Source organism: Centrocercus urophasianus, unplaced genomic scaffold, assembly GCF_019232065.1.
Source record: "Centrocercus urophasianus isolate 14NV4802_14NV808 unplaced genomic scaffold, USGS_Curo_1.0 seq_25, whole genome shotgun sequence".
NCBI classification, from domain to species: Eukaryota; Metazoa; Chordata; class Aves; order Galliformes; family Phasianidae; genus Centrocercus; species Centrocercus urophasianus.
The window spans coordinates 11,153,615-11,165,532 of NW_024884811.1; the positions used below are offsets into that span (position 1 = coordinate 11,153,615).

Below are 11,918 nucleotides of genomic sequence, written 5' to 3' on the forward strand. Positions count from 1 at the left end.
TTGGATATCTAATGATTCAGCTAAAAACTTTATTTTTTCAGAAGGCATTGCACATTCAAAATACAATTTCCATTGACTTCATTCACAGCTGTGAATACACAGCAGCCTTGTATGTCAAGATGCACTTTCACAACCAGCTCAAGCCAGTGGAAGTGTTGGCTACTAGTGAAAGAAACTTTTCCAGCTTCCCTCCCACCTCTGACCACAAGTTCTGACTGTCCCTTGTGCCAGCACTGACACCTAAATACTGACTGCTCAAGTGAACAGGATCAGATTAGCTTATCTCCAAAACTAACCTGCCCCCCCCCAAAAAAGGGAAAATATTACTGTCCCCAAACCAAGCTCCAGTGGCACCACAGTATACTGGTGGAAACACGCGGTCAGGAGCGGATGAAATGTCCTTGCAGCAGCAGCCCACATTCAGGTCAGCTTAACCAGATTGTGAAAATGCAGCTACAGTTTTGAGAACCCCTGGCTGAGCAAAGAGAAAGAGAGGAAGACAAAGGCTCCAACCACGTGTCAAACATTTAATTTAATTGACTCGCCTGAAATTGCACTGGGCTTTTGTGACCAAAAAAAACCCCAAAAACAAAACCAAACCCAAACAAAAAACACAGTGAAAGAGCCCTATTCTGCAAAGAACATAATCATTTCTCTCCATCGTACTCTTCATCACCATTTCTAGAGCATCTTCCAATTTCATCAGTAACAGAGGTAGAACTTCCAGCCCCTTTTCTGATCACACTACAGCCACCTGTCCACAGTCAGCCACAAAGCAAAGATGCAGACCTAAGTCCAAAAGATTGCATGATACACAGGTTTAAAAGAGGAAATAACCAGCGTCACAGAATGGCTCTGTTTAGGCGGGACCTTAGGGATCATCTGGTTTCATCCTGTGCCATGGACTTGGATCAGGCTGCTGAGGGCCTTCATCTGACCTGGCCTTGAAGGCTGCTAACTTAGGCACTTCCTAACTTTTTCACATTTGACTCAGTTGTTGTTTTATCACAGTTCATATTCCCTGAGACATAAACATAACTAATCAGAAGAAAAAGATTTATGTTAGTGGAGTCTTCCCCTGTATCACTGCACAGCTCTTCAGCCCATTGCCATCAAGGCTGAAGGACACTGCTGCTTCCTAGGATAATGTGATGCTTTGCATCACAGGGTGAGATATGTACTGAAAAACAGAAGAAGGATTACATTTGGAAATTATGGAGTCCATATGAAGTTTAAGAGAAAATCCCCCCTTCTTCATTTTGCACAAGATTGATTCCTTCTCCAGTCTGACTGGGTCTAACAGGTTGAAGCAGTACACCTGTGTCCTCAAAAACACACACCTTATTTAGCTGGGATTTTTCAGTTCAGAGCAGAATGGTGTGAGGGATACGTGTTTGAAAGAGTGGGGATTTTAAGAAATAGCACAAGAACACAAGGGAGACATTTGCAGATGTAAACATAGACCTCATAAAGAAACCTGCAGACCACTGCCACTGCAATAGCAAATAAAGTCTGTCTGAGCTCCATACCAAGGACAGACAAGGTTTATGTTAAAATCATGCCGATGAAAATAAATTTCTTTCCAGAGGAATGAAATTTTCCAAAGGTTTTTTTACTTGGACTAATTTAGGTAGATTTTCAAGACGATGCAAATAACATCTCCCTGCCAAACTTCAAATATCTGCTCTGAAGCATGAGGGCACAGGAGCTTTCCAAAGAAAATGTTACCAGAATTGAGCCCAGGAAAGGCACTGTGTTTTCCACTGGCTTCGCTCTCAGGAAGAGCTGGGGTATTTTGGCTCAGTTTTTTTTTTTTTTTTTTTTTTTTTTTTTTTTTTTTTTTTTTTTTAAGAACAGGCTAAGAAAGAATCAGTGTGCAGATTTAAAGAATTACATTAACCTCTAATTTAAAGAATTCAAAGATTTAAAGATTTGAAAAATTACAAGTACTTGAGATCTGCTCAAAACAGTCAATATGTTGCAACGGAAATCATCATGCTTTGTCGTACAGGTTGTACTATTAACTCCTCCACTTACTGTTATCATCCTACCATAGTCTACTTCTATCATACTATACTTCTTTGTCCAATGAGTAACAATATATCTATGTTAGCAAGGTTGTAATATCAAAATTTTAGTTCTACTGTTTATTTATTTACCAACTGTGAAGTCTGAATGACTTTCCAAACATAAAAATACACAACAAAAGTAAAAAATGCATACTTTTACTAACTGTTGCATTACTTTTGGTTGAGTCTGGGTATACAACAAAGCCCTTATGGGGTCTACTTAACATGGCTGATAATTTGGAAATGAATACTTATATAAAATCAAATTTATTTTGTGCAAATTTATTTTCTTGCTGGACTGCCTAATTCAACTATCATAGCCCAGTTACACTCAATAAGCCTTTGAAGGTTAAAGAGCTCATCACCATTCCATCAACACAGTGGGACTGTAAATTGCTTAGAGAAAACTATCCCTTCCTTCTAGTTCTACAAGATCAAAAAAAAGGCTTTAAAGTATTAACTCAGCAATTACACCTACTAGCATCAAATGTCACGAATGTCACATTTGAAATCAAAAGCATGTCTGCTTTTCACGCAGCTGTTTCACGTAATCACAGAATCACAGAATGGCCAGTGTTGGAAGGGACCTCAAGGATCATGAATCTCCAACCCCTCTGCCTCATGCAGGGCCACCAACCTCCCCATTTAATACCAGACCAGGCTGCCCAGGACTCCATCCAATCTGGCCTTGAGCACCTCCAGGGATGGGGCATCCACAGCCTCTCTGGGCAGCCTGTTCCAGCACCTCACCACTCTCTCTGTAAAGAACTTATATAATGTACAAATCTGGACAAACCACGGATAGTGCCTGAACAAAGCAGGCCTATCCCACTTCTGTCAGACTCATTGCTGGGGGAATTCTGCTCCCATAACCAGTCCTTATCTTCTGGTTTCTGCACTGCTTGACAAATCCCCTCCAGTCTTAGGACTTTTACGTTGGGAATTGTAACACTCCTGGTGTGCAGTGACTATAAACAAGAGCATAAGAGATGGATTAAACAAAAGGGCAGATGGGTGTTTTGCCCAATGATGCTTTTAAGAATTTTCATTTCTTAAAAAAGAAAAAACAAAAAACATAAGGCTGTTTGTATACCATGTATCTCATCACAGGACAATATTTTTGCATTCTACTTTATACCCTGCAGCCGCGCATTCCACTGCAGTATTTGCTACAGCTACTGAAAGAACAAGTCAGAACAGCTCACATGTAAAAACTCATTCTTATGCCTCTTCTTCAGTGACTTACTAATTAAGGGTTTGAGTGAGCATACAGTAATATTATCACTCTGAAAGTTCTTGGGAATTTGCTTATGGCAAGTGAATATGACGGCGTACATTTCCCAGGAAAATATATGTAATGGTAATTAAGCAAGCCAAGAGAAGGAGGAGATGGTTTAAGTTTCCCTGTCCTTTTCCAAGCAGAGGCATCTGCTGAGCAGAGTGGGATAGGACGTAAAGGATTCTTGAAATCAGGAGTGGCATTCCCAGCAAAGAGCATCACCTTCCCTTTACGGACAGCACAATCCCCACAGAACCGCAAACGCGCAACAAACCGCACGCACACCCCCAGCCTCCAGAACTACCATCACCACCATCTTACTGAATTCCCAAAGCGGTGCCAGCCCAGGGCTCGAACCTGCCGCTGGAACGCACGCTATCCGCTCGCGTCGGCCCAGACTCCCGCCCCGCGCCTCCCTCTGCCCCGTCCTCGGCGCCGCGGCGGGAGGCTCAGCGGCATCGCCCCGCTCCGCCCGGAGCCTTACCCAGCGCCAGCAGCAGCGCCGCACTCGCAGAGGCCATGGCGCAGGGCGGTGCGGAGAGGTACTGAGCAAAGAGCGCGGTGCGGTGCCGGCTGCGCGGCACTGAGCGCCACCTGCTCCTCGCTGCCACGAAATACCCCTCCTCCTCCTCTTCCTCCTCCTCCTGCCCGCCCACAGCGTCCCGCGGGGTCCCTGCAGCGGGCCGGGAACTCCGGCCCTCCCCCGTTTCGCTCTCGGGAGGGGCGGATGGGTGAAAGCCCGCCGGTGCATGCCCGCCGCCGGCAGGACCTGCCGACGTCCGGCTTCAGAACCACGAGTTCTGAAGGGATTCCACTGAAACTAATTAAAATCATGGTTTATTTCCGTTGTTTTTTTGTTTGTTTGTTTGTTTTTGCTTTTGTTTTTTTTTTTTTTGTTCCCCTTCTAGGAGCACAAAGTCTTCCTCGAGTACAACCATATTTTCTTCTCTATTGCCTTAAACCCGCATCTTCTCCTTTAAGTGAAATTCCTGCAGACCATGCCCTCAGCTGTGAGAAGTGCAACAGGATGTGGGAGCATTGCCACTCCACCAACTCCAGTGCTGGCCATGACAGTAACAATATATTGCTCATGCAAAATATTGCCCTAGGTGTCCGGCCAATATCCAGGGGCACAGTGTGAGTGAATACCACAAATGATGTGATAGTAAGAGGTCCTACTTGGGAAGAAATTAGAAAGCAGTGCGATGTGTGGGATTATTCCTGTTCTGTGTAGTTTCCAGCCTATGTAGGCCTATTAGCAGTGTTTGTACCCTACGTATTCATGGTATTTGATATCCTTTCTTTTTCTCTCTCCCACAGCTCTGGTGTATGAGACCTATTGAATACTGGATGATATTCTATTTTGCAGCAATGATTTTGGTGAACATACTGTATCTTTCTGGCATGAACACAGTGGAGTGAAAAAGGCAGTTTGTCTGGAAACTTGAAATAGAAATACTTCCTTCCTCCCCCTGTTCATCATCTGTGTCATGTCCTTGTGGTGTGTCACAGACCTCAGTTTTTATTTCAGGAGCAGTGTAAGAATACATGCATTCTCTCACTCATCATATTCCTTTCAAACACTTTGAATGTGAATTTTAAGTTAAAGCAGAGGCTGTTGGCAAGCGGGATTGTCCAGCAGGTACTGATTGGTTCAGACAGTGGGTCTTTGGAAACTGTCAGGACATTCAGATCCTTGATGGAAGTACAGCAGAGACCCAGCACTAGACAGTTGATGATGATCCCTTCCACGTATTTACTCTTTCATGAAGTCATGCTACTCAGCCTAGCTCATGAACTTGCACAGGGACAGACTTCACAGGACATCCTTACTTCTGACCATTCCCTCTGAGTCAATCATTTACTGAGAATGACTCACGTGCAGTCCCTTCTTGGTGTCTTAACAGCCCTGCAGAATGTGCTTCAAGAGCCAGCTACCTACAGCAGGAACATCTGCTCCAGGAACAGGTGTTGGCGCAGCTCTGGGCTTTCTCTGCCTGTGCTGTGCATGTAAGAATGCTTGCAGCTCTGGGGCAGGGAGGGAAATCTATACTTCCATGAAGCAGAAAAAAGAACCACCAATTAATAGATGCTGTTAGAAGGACAATAATAAAGGAAATCTACAGCACAGAGAAAAAGAAGTATTTCTTGTTCATACATACACCTGGAATTGCCCTTTAACCCACCTAAAAATAACCTTTGAAGACCAACATGTCAGTTTCCTAAGAAACAGTGCCTTTGATTCAGTTACATCATCCTTATTACGAACACACCCTCAGGATACGAAACTTTCTTCCTCATCCAGACACAATGTTGAAAAATAGTTTCATACACACAAAGGCCGTTCCCAGACTGACATTTGTCTGTATCTGCAAATAATAGGTCAGAGGAGAATACGTGCCGTGTGAATTATTGCATCCTTTAACCTTTAGTTGAATATTTATATTTCAAATAGTTTACAAAGCATTTGTACCCTGCTGTGTAATCCTGAACTACCCATTGTGTGTTACAGAAAGCCAGGCAGTACTTCACCTTTCCGACTTTTTCCCATCTATTTTGTATGTATTATACGTGCATCTTATGAAATTAGGGAAAGAATGAAGGAAAAAGTAAGGCAATATTTCCTTAATTTATTTTGTCTAGAATAACAAAAAACTAATCCACTGAACAGCTTGGTTTGTGCTTGTTTTTGTTGTTGTTGTTTGTTTTGTTTTGTTTTTTTTGTATGTAAGGGGGGATTGATAAGCACCCTGTGCTCTCCATGACTTGGCTGTTTACTGGTGTGCATTGTAACACCCTGTTTTGTCTGCTCGTCACAGGGACACTTGCCAAAAATGCTTTATCTGCCTGAGCGTGTTTGTGAAGTTTCAGGCTTGGTTGTGCATAAATATGGATTTGTTGCACGTGGGACGAATCTATTTCATTTGGAAATGCCAAGTAAGCCTTAGCCTTTTTTTTTTTTTTTTTTTTTTTTTTTTTTTTTTTTTTTTTTTTCCTGTGGTAAGGGAAGCAAGTAGGTTTGTAAGTTCCACTACAGAAAAGATCAGTATAATTTTTGTATTTTCAAGAGGAATGAAGAATTAAAGAGGAAAGAAACTGCAAATATTTGATTTTAAAAGATATCTGTTGACTGCATAATAGTAAGTTTTATTGTGGGATTTTACAACTAATATATAGTACTTTTAATGTGATGACATAAAAGAAACTTAATGCCAACCTTCTCAGACAAACATTTGGGAATTTCCATTCTTTGTTATCTGTGAGGGGTGCCCATAGACTCAGAGTTTCTGTGCAGTACACAACGTTGGACTTTTTTGATAACATAATTCTGGGAAGGGTTCTCACCAAGGTGATGCAATTTGCACCAGTAAGGCCAAGATGTATGGCTCCAGGTCACTCCTTTGGTATTTCTGAAGGTGTCATAGAAAATGGCCACCAAGTAGTTATTATTTTTTGGCAGACACATGCTTTTAGCAAAAGCTTAAAAAAAAATAAAACCAAAACAAAAAAGGAAATATTAAAAATGGCTGTCAGGATATAGTTTAGACCTTAGTAATAATTAAGTTTTTGAGATTAGTTGAAAAAGGCCGATTACTGTTCTCCCAGCTGGAAATTGCTTAAGCAAGCAGTGGAGTTGAAATTTTGCTTCATTGATCTCAAAGTGCCAAAGTAGAGCTAGAGGACAAAGGCTAATTAAGTAAGTTAAGTATCCTAGATTCAGTGGATACGGAGTTGTTTTTTCTCTCCTAGAGTTTGGTATGGTGCTATATTTTGGCTTTAGGAGAAAATGTAGATACCACACTGATGTTTTAGTTGTTTCTGAATAGTGCTGCACAGAACCAAGGAAATTCAACTTCTTTCACTGTCCTGCAAGCAAGAGGCTAGAGAGCACAAAAATCTTGGGAGGGGACAGAACGAGGACAGATGATCTAAGACTGGCCAAAGGAATATTCCAAACCATAAAACATCACGTGAAATAACTTGAAAACAGTAAGGAGTTGGGCAGGGATGCATTCACTGGACTGGCTGGGCATCAGTTGGTGAAGTGTGAGCCATTGCTTGTGCATCACTTGTTTCATAAATATATATTATACTCGTATCATTACTATTACTATTTTTCTTTTCCTCTTTTCTCTTAGTAATAGATTTTATCTCAACTCACAAATTCTGACTTGTTGCCTGTTTTTTGTTTTTTGTTTGTTTGTTTTTGTTTTTTCTTGTTTTCTGATTCTCTCCAGTACACCAGTTGCAGCCTCACCAGTGCGGAGTACAGAGGGATGGATGATCCATTCCTGGCTTCTGCTGCAACATTGTTTCTGATCCAAGCCACCACCATTGGGCTTCTTGGCCACCTGTGCATGCTGCTGGCTCCTGTCTAGGCAAGCATTGACCCATGCCTCCAGGTCTGTTTCCCATATGCAGTCTTCCAGCCATTCTGCCCCCAGCCTGTAGGGCTGCCTGGGGTTTTTGGGTCAGAGTACAGGACACAGGTCTTGTTGAATTTCATCCAATTGACCTCAGCCCAGCTATCCAGCCTGCCCAATCTCTCTTTAGGGTCTTTCTACCCCCAGACAGATCAATACTTCCCCCCAACTTGATGTCATCTACCAATTTACTGAGGGTGTACTCAGTGCCCTCATCCAGGTCTTTAGTAAAGATATTGAACTGGACAGGCCCCCATGCCAACCCCTGGCGAACACCACTTGTGACCGGTCACCAGCTGGGTGTGAATCCATTCACCACCGCTCTCTGGGCCTGGCTATCCAGCCAGTTCTCTACCCAGTGAAAGAAGTAGAAGTGAGCTCTTCTCCCCTGGCACAAACACACACACACACACACACACAAGAAAACGAGCTGAATATCACATTTAGAGCCTGTTTCTAAACTTCAGCATTTTCTATTAGAAAGTCATGATCTAACATCTACATGATTGCCATGATTAATCTTGACAGATGAGTTAATCCTGACAAATCACACATCAGTTTAAAACGTGAAGCTGCCTCCTTCATCACCCCATCCACCTGAGAATCATCCAAATACACTTTGGAAAGGAGGTTTTCTTACATGGTGATTTAAGAGCAACAGATCTTGTTATACAATTTAACAAAGGGTAAACATTTTAAACCCAATGATCGGTTTTCCACTAAAGCTGTCAGTGACAAACAGAAAAGAACTAATAGGGATAACAAAGTCTCACAATAGATGTTGGCAAGATGTTTGAAAGTCCAGCTGGGTCAGTATACACTTGCTTTCTTAGACGTGTAATATGAACCTCAGAGGAAGTAAAAGGGATTGAAAAGTGAAGTAAGGATTTCAAAGGAAAAATACAGGAGCTGGCAGAGAGAAGTAAAGATTTTTGATGTGAAGAGCAGACCTTTAGGAACACTATTCACATCCTTTAAAGCCAGACTGTCTTCTGAAAAAAAATATGAAATTGATATTCGAGTCTGAGTACAAAGCAAAACTCTCAAAAGGCAGAGAGTGTGTGCATTGTGTTCTCAGCAGAAGCTTTAGCACTCTCCCGTCCTGTTCCTGTCTATATAACTTAGCATACAATTACTGATTACATATTGTTTAGACTGAGCTATATCCTAATTAACATAGAGTACTTTAAGTGATTCTCTGTCCAGATTAGCAAAATTTGTGCCTGATATCTGGAAATTATCACAGATGCTCATGGGATATAAGGCAGATGGGGAAGACATATTCTCACTCATTTGTGATCCTCTAAATTGAGGTCCAATATGAAAGCCTGTTAATTTATGTAGTTTTATGCCTTCTAAAACAGACAGTGAGCTTCAGCCAATTTCTCAGAGCATTAACATTGATACCACTCCAACAACCACTCCTAACAACAGTGTAATAACACTCCTAACTCCCAGATATTTATCAGATAGGAGTTATAGGTATGCAACAAAAAGAGAAACTCTGTCTGCTAAAAATATGCCTTTAACTCAAATTCTTGACAATTTTGCCTTGAAGGCGTAGTGACTGTTTGGTTTGTGGAGTTAAAATTCATTGCTTCTTTCTTTTTATTTGTCTGTCACAAAGGATTAATCAATCATTTGCTAGACATTTCTTTTCAAAGTTGGCACCCTTAAGAAACCCTGCTTAACCACATATGAATTGTAAATGGATGAGGTGAGGTGGATTTCAGTCTTAATACGTAATTTTTGTTTTCTATTTTTCTTTTATTATTTGCATATAGTAAACAAACAAACAAACAAACAAATGAAAACAACAAAAAAACTTAGTCTCCAAGAGAATACTTCTCATTACATTCATAACTGCTAAATTGGAGCTACTTTCACTCAATTATTTTCCATTTGCTGTTGAACCTTGAGTTAAGGATGAAATATCAGACTAGACTGTGAGGGATGAACTTGGTAACAGTGTTAAATGTCATCTAGTTGACCAGATGCACAAAGCATTCCTGATCAGATTGCAAAAATCTTACCATCAAGAAAAAATTTTAGATGACAACCTGGCAAGCCAATGTTGATTGAAAGCTGAAGGTACTGTGTATGAAGAGACAACCTGTGTTGCAGCAGTGTCTCGAAATTATTGCTTTGCTTTCTAATTGCATTTGTTGGTGCTTGTGTGTTGGTATCTATTGGCATGTTTCCAAATATTGGAAAACTATGTTGCAAAGAAGGCCAGAGACTTTGAATGAATTTTCTAATCTAAGATTCTTAAAAGACAGATCGCTCAGATAAACTGCAAAAACCCAACTAACAGGTTTCTGAAGTTCCTGAGAGTCCCCAAAACCATAACATTAGTGTCATCAGAGCTTTTTGTTTTGTTTTTTTTTTTCTAACTAATGAGGCTGTGAGAAATTTTAAACTGAAACCAAGAAGTTTGATGTGTTATGGCACCTGTTGTGACATATTGTAAAATGACTAAAACAAGAATAATAATCTCTTGACACCAGTGTTTTGTGAGCAGGGAAACAACAGACTGCACATCAGTGGCCATGAATATGGGCCCAGAGATGAGAACACTCAAGAAGAAATGTTCATGTATATAATTCCCTCATATGAATTGTACGTCATGGACAATGTTGGTTCTCAGAATTACAAAATTTTACGTGTGCTTTTAGGGCAAATTGAGATCCTTCAACAAGATGCAAAGGCTGTATGATAGAAGATAACGTGAAGGCAATGTTTATTGTGGAGAATATCTCATTACTGCAGGAGGAATAACATTTAATGTGAAGCAACCTTAAGAATCTTAGAATCATTGAATGACTTGGGTTGGAAGGGACCTCAAAGGTCATCTAGTTCAACCCCTCGTGATGGGCAGGGCTGCTAACTATAGATCAAGCACCAGATCAGGATGCCCAAAGCCCCATCCAGCCTGGCCTTGAACACCTCCAGGGACAGGTCATCCACAGCCTCCCTGGGAAACCCAGGGTTTCCAAGGTAGTGCAAGTGAGGCCTCAAGTGCAGCGTAGTGGGGCAGGATCACTTCCCTTGCTGTGCTGGCCCTTTTGATGTAGCCCAGTATATGGTTGGTTTTCTTGACTGTGAGGGCATATTACTTGCTCATGACCAGCTCAACATCCACCAGTATCCCAAAGTCTTTTTTGGCAGGGCTGCACTCAATCCTTTAATCTGCCAGCTTGTATTGGTAGTGGGGGCTTTTGCCTTGTCCATTCATGCAGTTATACCATCATAGAAGGCCACTAGGTTGCTCAAGCAGGATTTTCCCATGATGAAGTTATGCTGGTTCTCTTGTGCCATTTCCTTGCTTTCTGCGTGCCTTAGCATAGCTTCCAGAAGGATCTGCTCCATGAACCTTCCCAACACAGGGGTGATATTGACAGGCTGGTAGTTCCCAGTCATCCATTTTACCCTTCTTAAAAATGAGGAAGATGTTACCTGGGACTTCACCTGACTGCCATGACTTTTCAAATATCATGGAGAGTGTCTTGGTGATTTATTGGCCACTTCTCTCAGGAGTCTGGGTTGCATCTCATCAGAACTCATAGACTTGGGGATGTTCAAGTTCCTCAGGGGGTCACAAACCTGATCTGTGCTCACAATGGGAGAGACATTGTTCCCCCAATCCTCTCCTTCTGAACCAGTCATTTGAGAGCTGTGTGATTAGCAGTTATCAGAGAAGATGGAGGTAAAAATTGCTGAGTACCTCAGTTTTCTCCTTCTCTATTGTTACTAGCTTGTCTATGTCACTCATTTGTCGGGGTACACCCCCTAGGAGTTTCCTTTTCTGGTTGAGGTACCTTTAGAAGCCTTTCTCATCTATCTTGGCACCCCTTGACCAGTTTAGTTCAGTCTGGGCCTTGGCTTTCCTGACCCCATTCCTACACAGCCTAGCAGCATCCTTATACTCTTCCCATGGTACCTGCCCCTGTTTCCGTTGTCTGTGTACTTTCTTCTTGTTCTTCAGTTTGACTAGCAGGTCACAGCTCAGCCATGCCAGTCTCTTGACTTCATTTCCTGACTTCTCTCACCTGATGATCATCTCCATACTCTTGCTGGCAGCACTATTTCTGGTACAAGCCAGGGTGTCATTGGCCCTCTTTGACCTGGGCACACTCCTGGCTCATG

General features: G+C 41.9%; 1 protein-coding gene across 1 annotated transcript in view; it reads right to left on the bottom strand.

Moving 5' to 3' along the window:
• ITGA2 (integrin subunit alpha 2) overlaps window positions 1-3,909 on the bottom strand; it is a 68,584-nt gene extending 64,675 nt beyond the window's left edge. The window contains exon 1 of the mRNA XM_042825613.1: window positions 3,833-3,909. Within this exon, the coding sequence (XP_042681547.1) occupies window positions 3,833-3,869 (37 nt within the window). The 5' untranslated portion in view covers window positions 3,870-3,909. The remainder of the gene's footprint in view (window positions 1-3,832) is intronic.
• Window positions 3,910-11,918: the final 8,009 nt, after the last annotated feature.